The sequence below is a fragment of the Cololabis saira genome, chromosome 7 (assembly GCF_033807715.1).
Source record: "Cololabis saira isolate AMF1-May2022 chromosome 7, fColSai1.1, whole genome shotgun sequence".
Taxonomy (NCBI): domain Eukaryota; kingdom Metazoa; phylum Chordata; class Actinopteri; order Beloniformes; family Belonidae; genus Cololabis; species Cololabis saira.
In genome coordinates, this window is record NC_084593.1 from 45,550,304 (window position 1) to 45,566,984 (window position 16,681).

The 16,681-nt window shown below is 43.0% G+C and overlaps 1 protein-coding gene across 1 annotated transcript in view; it reads left to right on the forward strand.

The window, feature by feature from the left end:
- Positions 1 to 16,681, forward strand: part of LOC133447307 (trafficking protein particle complex subunit 11-like) — a 45,949-nt gene that overhangs the window by 9,014 nt on the left and 20,254 nt on the right. The window contains exons 7-10 of the mRNA XM_061725952.1: positions 475 to 548; positions 1,455 to 1,551; positions 4,593 to 4,726; positions 8,189 to 8,330. Coding sequence (XP_061581936.1) covers positions 475 to 548; positions 1,455 to 1,551; positions 4,593 to 4,726; positions 8,189 to 8,330 — 447 coding nt within the window. The remainder of the gene's footprint in view (positions 1 to 474; positions 549 to 1,454; positions 1,552 to 4,592; positions 4,727 to 8,188; positions 8,331 to 16,681) is intronic.

Below are 16,681 nucleotides of genomic sequence, written 5' to 3' on the forward strand. Positions count from 1 at the left end.
CACGGCAACGGCGTAGGCTCTGCGTTGGTTTAACGCAGAACCTTAAATCAGGCTTAAGCCAAACACAAATTTTCTGAAGCATTCAGTAGAATATAGATCAATGAAATCATGGAATTCTTTACCACTATATGACTAAATTAACACAGAAATATATATTCAAAAAGCAAATGAAGAAACACCTTGGAATATCATATGTATAGGATACCATACACACACACTTATACAGATACATATACATACTGGACAGGGTGAGGTGTATTTTTGATCATATTTTCATGGCCAGATGATGTTTTACTGTATATTGGAATGTTTCATGTATGTTTTTTTGACTTAAAATAATGATTTACATGTACGGTAGAGTTGAATGTAGGTTTATCGTGTTATTTCGTTTTCTTTTTTTATGTTTTGTTTTTAACTGTATGTTTTAAATTTTCAGAAGTCATTTTGACAGCCACCCTCCTGTTTTCTCTCCAGCTTCTGTTCGTCAGACACCAGTTTAAAATCGCTTTCTTCAGTGAGCTGAAGCAGGACACGCAGAACGCTCTCAAGTAAGTCTGAGCCGCAGATCCCGCTGGTTGGAAATGCTCTTTGCTCCGGCTGGACTGCAGGAAAACCCCTAGAGTTTCTAGCTGACCCTGGATTCACATTGAAATAATCACAGGCGTCCAGAGCGTCAATTTGAAGTTGAAAAATCTCCACTTCAAATGCAAATGAGCAGCGGCGCCGGCGAGGCAGCGTCCAATCTCACACTTTGTACTGTATGTCACACAACTGGACACTCTCAGTACTATAATATTACCATCGCTGGTATTTCATTATTGTAATATGCATTTTTTTGCTCAAATCACTTTAAACCCAAGTCACTTTAAGATACAATCCATACTGCTTTTAAATGCTGCTAAATATATTTTGCTACTAGGTATGTTTTATGTTTGTTCCCTTGTTTGATTGTATTGTTTGACTGAATCGTTTATGTTTTCTGTGGGGACTCAGGGTGGAAACTAGCATTTCTGTTAAAACCCGGTGTATTTACACTGCTTACGGTAGTGTTCATTAATATGCATTGTCCTGTCTAAAATATACTTAAACTTAACCACAGACCGGGATTCCCAAAGCAAGAAGCCTCAATGCACATTTTACTTTCATGTACACACAAACGTACACTCATTGAAAGCCGCTACTGCAGGTGTCGGCAGACATTGGCGTGATGCAGGCGTCCCGACCCTCCACAGGCCATTTTTGACGCTTTCAGTGTGAATCCAACATAACGTGGTCCATTATCACAACCATTATCTCTGAAAAGCAGATGGACAATCGTCCAACTCCTGAACTCGTATTACTGTGTTCCTCCTGCTGCTTCTGTCAGTGTCAGAAATGGAGCGTTGCAGTGTTGACAGGAGCTGCAGGAGTTTCCTGCCCATCTCAGCCGCTGTTTTCTGCTGTTTTGTCTGCAGGTACTACAGAACTGCATACAGCCTTGTGCACGAGCTCAGAGCCCACGAGACCAACATGTTGGAGATTAAAACCATGGCTGGATTTATCAACTACAAGGTAATTACTGCTCCTGTTCACCCACAGGTGGTTCATCCCACCAGAATAGAGCGGCTGCTGCACAACAAGCAGAAACTACAGGACATGGATGCAAGAGAAGGCCGCTTAGAAATATTTACAACCAGCATTCCTTTTTTTTTTTTTTTTTTTAACATTTTTAAAATTATACATGTCCAGTGCAGTATATGAATGAATGAATGAATGAAGTTTATTCAATCATGACAACACAATAACAACACAACACCAAAAAACATTCGGCACAGCGATAACATTTCACACAAAACCAATAATCATGTGTTGAACAATGACTGAAAAGGCATAGGCTGAAGCAAACTGCTTATAAAAGCCTGTCCTATGTTATCAACTTTCTTTTTTTGGCTACCGACTTCCAGAAAAGCAAAAAGAGAATAGAAAAGCAAAGAAACAACAGAAAAGCAAAGAAACATTTACAGATAGTCAATTTCACTTATAAGCTTCAAAAATAGCTTTACAAACCATTTTCTTAAAAACCCAAAGAGAATGACATGTTTTTAAATGTATGTTGGCATCATTCCAGAATTTAACTCCAGTAATGGAGACACATCTCCTTTTCATACCTTTTTTAGCTTTTTGTTCAGTAAAATTGCAGACACCTCTAAGATTATAACGAGTCTCCTGAATTGAAAAAAACCTCTGTATTGAGTCAGGGAGCATTTTTGATTTTGCTCTGAACATAATTTGCATGATTTTATAAGAAAAAAATCAAAAAATGTAATAACATGAGAATTTAGAAAAAGTGTCTCTGTGTGAGCGTAGTAATCAGCCTTATTGATGATACGTATGGCTCGTTTTTGAAGTTTTATCATTGAATTTATATATATACAAATAATTTGAAATATGTAGCAGATCCAGTAGGGCTGGTCGATTTTGCCCAAAAATAAAATCTCGATTTTTTTTTTCTCTCAAAATCCGATTTTCGATTACGATTATTTTGTGAATTGACAAAAGGCAAAGAAATGATTTCAAATATGCAGTTTTTTTATTGAACATTTGCCCCATTGGGCTTTAAGTGCAAACTTTGCTCTTATTAAACCAAAAATGAATGAATAAAGTGCAAAACTCTGTAAAATAAGTTGAAAAAAAGTTTTAAAAAATATAATAAAATATAAAGTTTTATCTCTGAAAAAACAAAACAGCAAATCAGCACTTGCAAACATACAGTAAGTTATATTTCCAATTAAATAAAACAAGACATTTTCTAATGAAACTAAACTGGGTCTTTGCCTGCTAAATAATAATGCAACCCATGAAGGAGGTAGAGGTGTGTAATGTCAGTCATTACATTTGCTATTCACATTTGCAAGTTTTTTGCAAGGAACACGAGCCGGTCTACCGCATCTGGCTTGAGGGATGCCCGGTGGCATGTTAGTATATCACCATGGTTACAACGCCCCCTCCTACACTAAAGAGCCTCTCCAATGGGGCACTTGTCGCAGGTATTGAGAGGTATTTCCATCAATCATTAATATGGTATCAATCATTAATATGTGTGCAGACAAGGTTAAAAAAAAAAGTGAAAAATCGATTTTACGATTTTCACGTTTTAACATCGTTCTAATTACATAATCGCGATTACGATTTAAAATCGATTAATCGAACAGCCCTAATACGCAGTAATGATTCCCAATGTCCTCAGTGAATCCAGCATTTCAGGCAGTTTCCAGGTTCCAACACTTTGCCAGATGTATCTGTAAAAAGGCTCCTCTGACAAACTAATTCCAAATCTCAGTCTTTCCAGAGAAAGATAGTCCGCTATCAACGACTTCCACAAATGTGTTGATGAGGTTCTTAGTCAGAACAGCCTTTCAGCCCAACATAAGCAACAACTGTAAGAGTTTTAATGTCGTCTTAGTGATTCAGGGAAACATCCCATAAACATAATAGTGGGTTTGGCTGTAATTGTTGTTTGATTATCACACCAACCTCATCACATACAGTTTACCAGAAACGTTGAATCTTCACATTCCCAAAGACTGTGCAATCTTGTTCCTAAAGTAATCTTACATTGTTAACAGTTTGGAGAGGCCCCTGCTGTATATTTACCATACATATATGGAGATGTATAGACATTCTGTAGAATACACTGCAAAAACTCAAAATCTTACCAGGAATATTTGTCTTATTTCTAGTTAAAATGTCTAATTTTTAGTCAAAAAATCTCATTACACTTAAAACAAGACTCATCATCAGGAAAATAACTTATTTAACAATTTTCACCTGTGTCAAGTACCGGTAAATTTTCACTTGAAATTAGTAGAAAAAATCTCCCAGTGGAACAAGATTTATCTTCTTATTACAAGCAAGAGTCATCACCAGATAAATAACTTGTTAAGTTAAGTAAACTTGTTTTAAGTGTAATGAGATTTTTGTTGACTAAAAATGAAACATTTTAACTAGAAATAAGACAATTATTCTTGTTTAGATTTTGAGTTTTTGCAGTGTGGTGACGTTTCTGTGGCATAATGTGACGTTCTGAAGCCTAAATGTCCGTTTCTCTCCATTTACAAGCAAACGTGAAGACGGAGTTTTTGCAAATCTCCACTTTGGCCAGAGTTTTCAGAAATTATGGTTTTTGGAGACTTTGAGCTTCATTTTCGTTTAAACGAACGGCCAAAACGCATGAAAACACCACCGTTTTTGCTACGTGTAAACGGGGCCTTAGTTGTGGGCGTGGTTTCACGCATCGCTCTCGTTGTGACGTAACAACGGGAGCAGAATCTTATTGGCTCGTAGATCCCCATCACACTGGACGGCTCATCCGGGCGGCTGTTCAGACACTGCAGAATTTAGTTGCTTTCCTCCTTCTCTGAGTTGGCAGGCTGAGGGGAGACCACTTTATATATGTTAAACCTGTTTTTCATTATATGACCCCTTTAATCTGTCTGAAGTTTGCATGATTGCTAAAACCTCACTGATGGTCTGAATCCTGTTCGACTAAATCAGCTGGATTTGTGCAGATCTGCCCTGTAAGGCCTTGTTTCCCCCGTGTGTGTCCTCCCCAGATCTGCCGCCTGTGTTTCCAGCACAACACTCCTCTGGACGCCATCGCTCAGTTCAGGAAACACATCGACCTGTGCAAGAAGAAGATCGGCAGCGCTGAACTGGCCTTCGAGCACTCGTCCTGGATGTCCAAACAGTGAGACACACACACTAAACCTGCACATGTACAACTCTCGCATGCTGCAGAACACTCAGTACGTGCACATGCAGCGATTCAAGCTGGTTGGAGATCATTTGCACACATCGTACTGACTTTTAAACTGCATGTGAACACCTTAAGTCAGTCAAGTCAATCTGATCAGACTGGATTCATCAACCTACTTGCAGCACCTAGATAAGCCAGTCGCAAGCCAGTCGCAACCGCCTTGTTAATGCCATGTGAACGGGGACATGGATATTACAGTCTGCGCATGCTCGAGATTCACCCGGAAGTGAAAGGAGACGACGCAACGCTGCTCAGTAGTAGCACCCTGGCGTGTCGTCAAAATATTTCCTATTCTGACATTTCATATATAAATACTGTATTTTCGCGACCATACGGGCGCCGTGTGGAAAGGCATAGCCTCAGTCTTGTGTCATTTCTGTATTTAAAACACACACGGCGCACCGACTGAAACGGCACACACACAAGAACACACACACACAAGAACACACACACACACAAGCGTGCTATTTAAAAATACAGCGGGAGCAAAACTTTGTTTGATTGTAGGCTACTTTATTTCAGTTTTTACATTAATCAAACCCATCGAAGTCCTAATCCTCTGTTTCTGCATTAAAGAGCTCCGCTAAATCAGCTGTGCCAGTCCGCTGCTTCACTCCTGGAGAAACTCTTCTCCCTCTCAGTCATCCGTCGCTCACACGCCGCTCGCAGCCTTAAGGCTGATTTATGGTTCTGCGTTAACCAACGCAGAGATTACGCCGTAGGTTATGCGGCGACGCGCACGTATGGTGCGCTTCGCCGCGTACGTTACGGCGTAAGCTCTGCGTCGATTTAACGCGGAACCATAAATCAGGCTTCACTTTTCCAGCCGGCGTGAAGCCGGCTGGAAAAGTCTCTTTAGGCAAAGTCTTTTCTTTTAAAAGTCACCATAGTTTCTGTCCATCAGCGTGGCAACCAAGCACAATAGTGAACGATGACTTCTACTCTGGTGCAGTTAACGTGTTCAAGTTATTGATACAAAATAAACAGGATTTATGCATCTACAGTCAGAGCGATGCAGTGCGGTTTTTAATTATATTTTACTCTGGGGTGTCGTGAGATTTTATTCACTTTTGAAAGGTGTCATGACTGAAAAAAGGTTGAGAAAGGCTGTTTTAGACAGATTATTAATAGGAAAGCAGTTAGAATGCACTTTTTCCTTTCCTTGTTGTTAAGCGGAGGTCAACCGGAAGTGGCTCTTTGTTGAAATGGTTACCATGGTTACCATGGGTACAGCGCCACCTAGCGTCACGGAGTCAGCCATGCTCTGGTTACAGTGGCTTATTTAATCTGATTCAGTCTGATCTCAGAACAGCATGTGTGATCAGATAAGTTGATCCAATCTTCTGCATGTCATTATCTGATCAGATCCGCAACCATGTTGAATCGCTGCATGTGTACGTACTGACTGATGTGATCACAAATAAGCAGGTCTGAGGATCTGCAGGTAACAGAATACACGCGTTTGAATTGGTCCACACCTGCAGCTCCCTCTCAACATGAAGCTGCTCATTCCAGTGATGCTGCACCTATTGTATTATAACTAGAGATGCACCCATCAGGATTTTGAGGGCCGATCTCCAAAACCAGTATCTGCTGATCACCGATCACAGCCTGAAATCCATAAATTCTTCAATTGTGTTGTCTCGTGTACAACACTGACATTGTATTATTAGGTATCAAATTAGGAGATGAGGAAGTATCATGAATTGACCACTGTTTTATTGCAGGCTGAGGCAATATGCAATATTTCACTCTAGAGACTCTTAGAGACGACTTAGACTCATGTAGCTTATTAACTTAAGCTTTCCTGTGGCAATAATTATGTACATGTGCAGCAACACACACAACAGCAGACATGTCACTCTCTTAGAGTTGATACAAGTTGTAAACTATAAACCTTAGTTTGCCTGTGGAGAAAGGAGTTACATCTTAAAATAAAAAATGAATTATGAATTATTAAGGTTTGCTAAAGCTTAAGCGGTAGCATCCGCCGCGTGTGAGGAAACTCTTGTGTGAGTGAAGCAAAACTCACACTAGAATCCACATGTCACTCGTGAAGCGACTGACACGACTGTCGTCCTGCATGAGGCTTTGGATGTGACTGTATATATTCTGGTAAAACTGCAGACATTCATCAGTGAAATATTTACGATTCAGCAGCGTGTACCGGGATCCAAGCAGCTAACGAGGCGTTTAAATCCGATGCCTGCTACAACAAAAAGCGGCTGATGATCAAGGCTTGTGAATCCATTACCTTAGGATGTATTACTTTATTTTTTTTGCTGTTGCTGCTGTCGTTTATAGTTCTCTGTTACAGGTGAGTTAGCGTCGTTGCTGCACCTCCTGTTGTGTCTGCTTTAGCAGCAGCCGACTTTAGAAACTCAATATACTCCTTAGTGTGAGAAACTTTCAAATGTCTTATCAGCTTTGTTGTGTTGAAATTCTTTTGTAACATTCCTCCTCAGAGTATTTCCTTTGCATCTTGCAAACTGTAAATTTGTTGTCCTACACTGCAAAAACTCAAAATCTTAACAAGAATATTTGTCTTATTTCTAGTTAAAATGTCCCATTTTTAGTAAAAAAAAAAAAATCTCATTACACTTAAAACAAGACTCATCACTGGAAAAAACAAACATTTTTACCTGTTTCAAGTAGATTTTCATTTAAAATAAGTAGAAAAATCTGCCAGTGGAACAAGATTTTTTTGCTTGTAATGAGAAGATAAATCTTGTCCCACTGGCAGATTTTTCTACTTATTTCAAGTGAAAATTTACTTGAAACAGGTGAAAATTGTCCAATAACAAGTTATTTATCTGGTAATGACTCTTGTTTTAAATGTAATGAGATTTTCTGACTAAAAATGAGACATTTTAACTAGAAATAAGACAAATATTCCTGGTAAGATTTTGAGTTTTTGCAGTGTATTCAGACATTGTAAAACTCCATACCGGCGACGCCGGCCACGCCCCCTTAGGACAGCTGGGTCTGAGATGTGGGAACTCGCGCTCGGGGGTGGTTTGTTGTTGTAAACGTCATCAGATCAGCTGCTTTGAACTATTATTCTGAGAACTCCGATCCAAACCGATAGGGGCATTATCGGCCGATACTGATCGGTTGCCGATCGATCGGTGTATCTCTAATTATAACCTGTCAGGTTTTCCCTGTGTTCCCAGAATGCACCCTTCCACAGGAGGTGTGTTGTGTTTGCCAGTGCTGAATGAGACACAGCCCCATCATCGGGGGGGGTTGATCAAGATCCAACTCCATCAGTCCCCCCAGAACATCCCTCAGATCCCTCTAGTTCCCTCCGTGCTCTGCGTTTGAGAAGCTGCTGCTCACTCTCTCACACACGTAGACCCCAGACCTCCACTCTCTGTCCTTGTTTCCTCCCAGGTTCCAGTCGTTTGGGGAGCTGTTTGACGAGGCCATTAAGTTGGGTCTGACGGCCATTCAGACCCAGAACCCTGGATTCTACTACCAGCAAGCTGCCTGCTACAGCCAGGAGAGGAAGACGCTGGCGCAGCAGCTCTGCCAGGTGATTTCAGCTGGGGGATCACTTCCTGTTTGCACAGGGAAACATTCAACATAATACCACAGTGAACTGTCATCGCTGCTGATCCGAAGTTACTTTTTTTTTTTATTTTTAAATATCTTTATTTCACAATAATTTTCACAATTCACATTTTCACATTCACAATTTCTATTTTACCCACATTCCTACCCTCCCCATAATTGCGCAAGGGGAAAAAATTAAAAAATAAAAATAAAAAATCATACATTAAAGGCATTCTCCCTGATTGTCCCTGAGCTAGCAAGAATTTTGAAAATGGCACCTCTAAGCCCCCCCCCATTCGGTCCGAATGATACGGATTGGTCCAGGTCCAGGAAGGGAAAGAACCAATCAGATGTCTTCATTTTAAACCACGCCCCCCCGCCCTGTCCCATGCGCGCACTCGCTTCCAGCCCCGTGTCCACTTCCCACGGGTCCTCCTGGGCTCACAGTGTCCCAGTGTAACCCCCTCCCTCCCTCCCTTCTGCCACGGACCCCAGTATATAGATATTATGTACCGGTAGTTATTTCCAGAGCGGGTCGGTCCCGCTGTGTGTGACCGGGGAGCGGGAGCCGTTAGTCTGCTGCTGCTCTCTGCCCAGCAGCAGCTCCTGCAGCAGCAGCAGCCCGCGGGGACACGTGAACAGCCGCAGCCGTGAAAAGCTCCGGCTCGGAAGCTGTATGGGGTCCGTGGGGATGTAGGCGTCTCACGGCAAGAGCGGTAGGGTAGACGCCGTAGGGTACGCCGTAGGCTATGGCGTAGACGCCGTAGGGTACGCCGTAGCCGTGGCTTTAGAGCCTGCAGCGCACCGCAGCCACGCTCTCCAGGATGGAGACGCCGGTGGGCACGTTTGGGTGGGCACAGCCCCCTCCTGCCCCCCCTAAAACCGGCCTCGCTTACAGGTGAATGAGACATGGGGTAGTTTTGCTGTAAATGTGCTGTCCAAAATGTTTAATAATCGTATGCGCGTTCGTGTTTGTGGGGGCGAGGCTTTGGACGGAACGCTCGTGGGTGGGGGCGGGGGGGGGCGGGGCTTAGAGGAGGCGCCATTTTCAAATCTTGCTAGCTCTAGGAAGTTGCATAGAATACAGGGATTAAAGTTCTCCGTCTCTGGACGGATTTCCGTCAATTGGAAAATGAGAGGAAAAAAAACAAAAAAAAACCTTTGCATGTGAGTTTTGTTGTGGTACAGTTTTAGACTATCCAATGAAATCATGTTAGGCATTAAACTGACACTGTTGTAAACCAATAAAACTGCCAGAGCCTTGGATTAGCCAATCAGAGCAGAGGAGGCGGTGTTGGATCAGTAAGGGAAATCGGCAAATCAGATCCGTATTCGGGATAAGGATTGGCTCTAAGGGCTGGGTCGGTCGGGCTGGGGTTTGAAGCGGGGCTGGGCTCGAGCCGCGGCTGGGGGAGCAGTCGCCCCGTCGCCCTCCTCCCCCCGCCGCCGGAGGCGCGGTCGTCCGGCCCGCCTCGCGGGGGGCCTCTGTCCGGCGGCGTTCGCGCGTCGTCGGGCGGGGGTCTTTCATGCGGGGCGGTGTCCGGCGCCGCGCGGAAGGCGGACCGGTGGGGGGGGTCGGGTACAGCGGATGGCGGCGGCGACTCTGGACGCGCGCCGGGCCCTTCTCGCGGATCTCCCCCGCTGCGGTGCCCGCCGGGGACCCGTTAACGCGGGCCCCCGGCGGGTCCCCTCTAGGGTTGCCACCTTTCAGAAATAAAAATAAGGAACGCCTGATTTCAGCAGCGCAGGTGACAAAAAAAGGAACATCCCCAAAACGTCTAAACTGCATAGAAATATATTTATTTTATATGAAAAAACAAAATGCTTTGATTTAAAGTTTAAAGTGCCTTAATAGCATTGAACTGGCACGACTGTACAGACAGCCAACCATACCAGTAACTGAACCTCCTATTCTATGTACGTCCACATCAGCCCAGATGTAGAATATAACCTACAGGTGAAGGTCGGAAAATTAGAATATGGTTTAAATTTTAAATTTAAATTTAAAAGGTGAAACTAATATCTTACATAGTCTCAATACATACAAAGCAACACATGTTAAACCTTTATTTGTTATAATTTTGATGGTTGAATTGTTTATTGATTTCATAAAATATTCAAATTTTTTGCGATTTTTTATTTGGGGTTTTCATAACCTGAGCCATAATCACCAAAATTATAACAAATAAAGGCTTGAAGTATCTTACTTTAAATGCAGTGGGAAATAATATATTTGTTTCACCTTTAGTTGAATTTACTACAAATGAAGTTTTGCGACATATTCAACTTTTCCGACCTTCACCTGTTGATTATGACATCAATAAATTAGAGCATAATATATGTCTGTATTGGTTCAATACGGAACGCAGCTTTTAATTCCCAACTACGTAACAATTCCGTATTTCAAGGGACGGGTGGCGACCCTAGTCGCCTCGGCTGGCACCGAGCAGCTAAACTTAGAACTGGTGCGGACCAGGGGAATCTCACTGTTTAATTGAAACAAAGCATCTCGAAGGCCCACGGGGGGTGTTGACGCGATGTGATTTCATAAAACCTCCCTCTCAACAATAACATCATCATCTCTTTGTCTGCACTAACACCATCATTGATGAAACAGTCCAGGATGTTTTCATCACCTTGGCCAAAGCCTTGCCAAATGCAGTGACATCAGAGGAGCTGGTCAACTGGATGAAGAAGTGCAGTTTACCAGGTTGACTCAGATCTAGGAGAACAGGCCAAAGGCTTTAATGAGAGGACTGCACCAATTGATGTGGACGATAAATTAAAAGCAAACTAACAATAATAAAACTGCTCAAAAACACCTTCCTCCTATAAAATGCTATTGGTCTCGAGTACCGTATTTTTCGCGACCATATGGCGCACTGTGTGGAAAGGCGCACCCTCAGTTTTGTGTGTCATTTTTGGTTTTAAAACACACATACGGCGCACCGACCCAAAAGGCGCCGTCTACGGAGACGGAGCTGCACAGACACCCGTTGCAAAACACACATGCGCTAAAAATACAGCAGAAGCAAAACTTAGTTTGATATTTTATTTCACTTTTCACATCAATCAAACCCTTCAAAGGTTCATATTCTGTTTCTGCATTAAAGAATTAAAAAAAACCACCGGGTTGCTGCACAAACCTGTCTCAGCCACTGATCATCTCCTCATCCATCCAGCCCTTTTCATTTCACTCTGGCTGGAAAAGTCTCTTTAGGGAACGCTTTTCTTTTAAAAATCCCGACTGCGGCGGTCCCGGGTCCCGCTCCCTGTTTGCTCCCTCGCGCTGGACCGGGTCCCGGGTCCCGGTCCGCCCCCCCCCCGCGCTGGTCCCGCGGCGGACCGGGTCCCGGTCCGCCCCCCCCCCCCCGCGCTGGTCCCGCGGCGGTCCCGGGTCCCGCGGCGGTCCCGGGACCCTCGCGCTGGACCCGCTCACACACACGCGCTGTCGGGGAGCCGGTACCGGGTTGTATGCGACAGGAGCTCCGTTAATTCAGCTGCGCCAGTCAGAATTTCCAGACCTGTCTCAGCTTCTTGATCATCATCATCCCTTCATCCAGCCCCCTCTTTTCATTCACCCTTATAATGACTCCGGCTGGAAACCTCTTATGCAAAGTTTTTCTTTTAAAAATCACCATAAGTTTCTGTCCATCAGCTGCGCCAGTCCAGCACCACATAGCCTACATGAGAATCTGTGTGTCGCGCCGCGAATACACACACGCGCGCATGTCGGGATCCGGTACCGGGTTTGTAACCGACAGATTTGGCTGCAAATCTCGGAAAGTGAAGCTGATCTGACCTGAGACAGACCCCAGAAATCTCTGCTCTTAAAGCGGCCGGGAACCAGGTCATCGGACCCGCTTGGGGAACCAGGAAGTCGGCTGCAGCAGCGACCATCACCGCGCTGCTGCAGCCGCTGCTTTAACCGGGGAATGTGGACGGTTCCGACCGGCCGGCGCTGCAGAACACTCACACACAAGTGTGCTTATTTAAATAGAGCGGAGCAAAACTTAGTTTGATTGTATTTTATTTCACTTTACACATCAAGCAAATCCTTAAAAGTCTTCATCATCTGTTTCGCATTAAACAGCTCAGTGGATGGTCTCATTCAGCTTCACCCGCCCCCTTCTCTTTTTACCTTCTCATGGTGGCCGACCTGACATTACCGTAATTCAGGTAATAGACACGGCGCACCGTTTCTTAATGCGCCCGGCACATTTAAAAAAAAAAAAAAAAAGTTGCGCCTTATGGTTGCGAAAATACGGTATTTAAATAGTGTTGGTTAAAGTCTTATTACACCTTAAATGCTGTATTAGAAAACAGAAGGGCTAATACAGCATTTCACTTTTTTGCTTGAAACCTTTGGGAAGCGACCGCACGGCAGAAAAAGGGCCATTCTTAAAGTGTGGTGCAGCGGGAATATGAACTGGCATGAAAAAATGTTTTCAGTCAAAAATATTTTTTTTGCTTTAATCCCTGATAGAATAACTTTAAGGGAGAAAAAAATTAAATATAAAAAAAATGTAAATAAAAAAAAAAATAATAAAAAAATGGCAGCGATATCAAACTATATATATCTTTACATACATACAAACATACATACATATAAGGCACAAGTTCAAAAATAGAGATACTCATTGGTCCCCCTTGGAAAAGTGCTCTAGTTTTGAAAAAAATGGAGACCAAAATTCTAGAAAGATATGACTACGGTTGTATTTTTCTATAATTAATTTTTCCAATGGTAAAAAAACTGACATTTGATCCAAAAAAAACTTGAAAGTTGGAGGAGAATCATCTTTCCAAAGTAAAAGTATACATTTCTTAGCGAAGTATGTGATCATAATTAATATCCTGCTTTTTTTCCGGTCTAACTGAAGATCCAGTGTATCATTTAATAAATACAAATTGGAGCTTAACTCAAAATTCATTCCTAAAACTGATTGTGTGAAGGAATGGATTGATGTCCAGAAACGTATTAAAAGATCACATTCCCAAAACATATGCACAAATGTTCCATCGGTTCTTTTACATCTTGGACATTTTGAAAAGATATCCTTTGAAATTTTGTGCATTTTAATTGGAGTTAAATACAGTTTGTGAATACATTTAAAATTAGCTTCTTTAATTTTATTACTAGTAAATGGAAAATGTATTTTTTCACATATTTAACCAAGTATTTTCTTCAAAGACCATCCCTAACTCCTTCTCCCATATCTTCACTAAAGTTTGGAAGATGACAAACCTCCTTGTGATAAAATATTATAAAATTCACTCTGAAGTTAATTTTCTAGAAAAAGTAAAAAGCCAAAGGTTCAACGTGCAGCGAATGCAGCGTGACCTCAGGTGGTTGTTATGGACAGAACTGGACAGAACTGGATAGAACTGGACAGAACCAGTGACCTGGGTGTGACGGACCAGCACCACTGATACCCCTTTTACACCAAGCTGGTTCCAGGGCTGGTTCTGGGCTAGAGCCAGACTTAGCACCAGTTCTTTGGTTTTACACAGCCTAAGCACCGGCTCCTGGCTCTCAAAACTGGTGCTACGCCAGCCCCTTTGAGCTGCTGGGCCAGCGTTAGAACCAGTTTACGTCGGGGGCTGGGGGCGGGGCTGGGGACGGTGTTACTGAACAACCAAAGCAGAGTAAACACGGAAGAGCGCTGTTTTTAAACAACGTAGCGTTGAAGAAGGTGGTTAAGTTAGCAGACTCTTTTATTATTACATCCATTTATTTAATAATGGATGTAAAACAGAAGCAGCAGTGGTCTACGGTACAATCCATCAACAGTAACGTCTGCGGGCTCCGTGCCCACCGATGCAGCGGCGCAGCCTCGTCCGAGCCCGCGGAGGAGCGTTCCAGCCCTGGGACGCTTGGACGCGAGGCTGCTGCTCCATCGGCGGGCTCGGAGCCCGCCGATGCAGCGCAGCTCGATCCATTTATTTAATAAAATTCCCAGCCCGCGGTTCTGGGTCTGCGTTACACCAACGCAGAGCCTACGGCGTATGTTACGGAGGAGGAGAGGAGAGGAAAGGAGAGGAGCTGCCGGCTCTCGAGTCAAATTTCTTAACAGGCGTTATTTGGATAAACTGAGCCCAGGTTGGGGATCTTAAAGGTTACTTTACCTGAAAAAATATTAAAACTTAATAAAGTGCCATATTAACAGCGCTACAGCTGAAATCAAAACAGCTTTTGGCTCTCAGCTTCCTCATATGGTGTGACGATCGACGCAGAGCCTACGGCGTAGGTAACGCGGCGACGGGCGCCGTACGCCGTACCCTACGCCGTAGGCTCTGCGTCGATTTAACGCGGAACCATAAATCAGCTCCGGAGCCGGCAGTCAGCCAGAAATTCATCATCTCCGAAAACATCGGATCAAATTTCTTAACAGGCATTATTTGGATAAACTGAGCCCAGGTAGGGGATCTTAAAGGTTACTTTACTTGAAAAAATATTAAAACTTATAAAGTGCCATATTATCAGCGCTACAGCTGAAATTAAAACAGCTTTTGGCTCTCAGCTTCCTGATCAGGGTGGGGATGAAAACGAGGGGGAGTGGTGACGTGATGACGTGGCTCTCTGGCCAGCTGCTGGGTAGCACCAGCTGTGTAAAAGCAACAGGTTCTTACTTAGAACCAACCGCGAACCGGCTCTAGCACCAGCACTAGCACCAGCCCTGGAACCAGCTTGGTGTAAAAGGGGTATGAGTGGCTCACTTGTTCGCTTCAGAATTAAGAACCGTAAAGTGATGTGGTTGCAGTGGGGGAACCTTCTGGGCCTTCTACGCCTTCAGAGAAGGCCTAAAAAAAATTAGAAATAATAATGATAATAATAAAGTATAGAGGGTATGCATTGACGTCACTTCCCCACTGGACCAGCCCCCTTACTCTCACTGAGTGGTAAAAACATCAGCAAAAACAGCTGCAACTAGTGGAGAAGACGGGATAACAGCTGATTATCGGTTTAAATTAAAGACAGCTGGACTTGACAGTGACCCGTACAGTTACCCCAAGAACCAGTGGTCCATGGACATTAATATTTGGTACAGTTACCAAGAACCAGTGGTCCATGGACATTAATATTTGGTACAGTTACCCCAAGAACCAGTGGTCCATGGACATTAATATTTGGTACAGTTACCCCAAGAACCAGTGGTCCATGGACATTAATATTTGGTACAGTTACCCCAAGAACCAGTGGTCCATGGACATTAATATTTGGTACAGTTACCCCAAGAACCAGTGGTCCATGGACATTAATATTTGGTACAGTTACCAAGAACCAGTGGTCCATGGACATTAATATTTGGTACAGTTACCCCAAGAACCAGTGGTCCATGGACATTAATATTTGGTACAGTTACCCCAAGAACCAGTGGTCCATGGACATTAATATTTGGTACAGTTACCCCAAGAACCAGTGGTCCATGGACATTAATATTTGGCCACAAATCCAGTTTCCTGATATTTATATGTACTTAATTTCTACGCCGGGGAAATACACGAAGCAAAGCTTGAAGGCAAACAAAAGTCTTGACGCTTGGTCCGACTTCAAGGCAGGATTTGTTGTAGAAATTAAAGTGATGAGGACACTGAACTTTATGATTTGACAGTTTAACGTTAGCTACCCAAAAATCCAACATTACCTGATACAAAATGGGAACCACAAATCCACGTTTCGGTGCCTGGAATCCAGTTGTTTCTGTGAATTGTAGTGATCCATTTGTCTCTCTTAAGCTTATTTTTCGTCAGTCTGTAAAACGATGACTCTGATTTCTTGCTAAATCTATGAGTACAGTCGATCGCACAACAGCTCTTTCCCATTTAAGATGTTTTCCAGTTGCTCAAACTGAAAGTTTACGCTGACACTCAGTCTTTCTGACACTCAGTCTTTCTGACACTCAGTCTTTCTGACACTCAGTCTTTCTGACACTCAGTCTTTCTGACACTCAGTCGGCGAAACCTGCTGTGAAGTCATATCTGTGACGTCATGCGCATTCCCACTAGTCATTAAAAAAAAAAAAAAAAATGTATTTCATTTAGTTTAATACAGTATATTTAATAGATTTTCTCTCATCTATGTTCTAAAATTAAGTTTACTGTCAAGTTCATGTCCTGAAAAGCTGTTATCCAATCAGAGTTGTCTGTCTCTAGGCCCGGTTAGCTGCTCACTCAGGAGTTGGCCCTGCAAGTAGAGGGAAAACCACCAGTGTAGAATCTTTATAGAAAAACCTTTCAAACCTTTAAACAATTTCATAAAATCCTAACAAGGTGAACCCCATCTGCCAAACATATCAGACATTCAGTCATATGTCCCTGTTTATTGCTTCC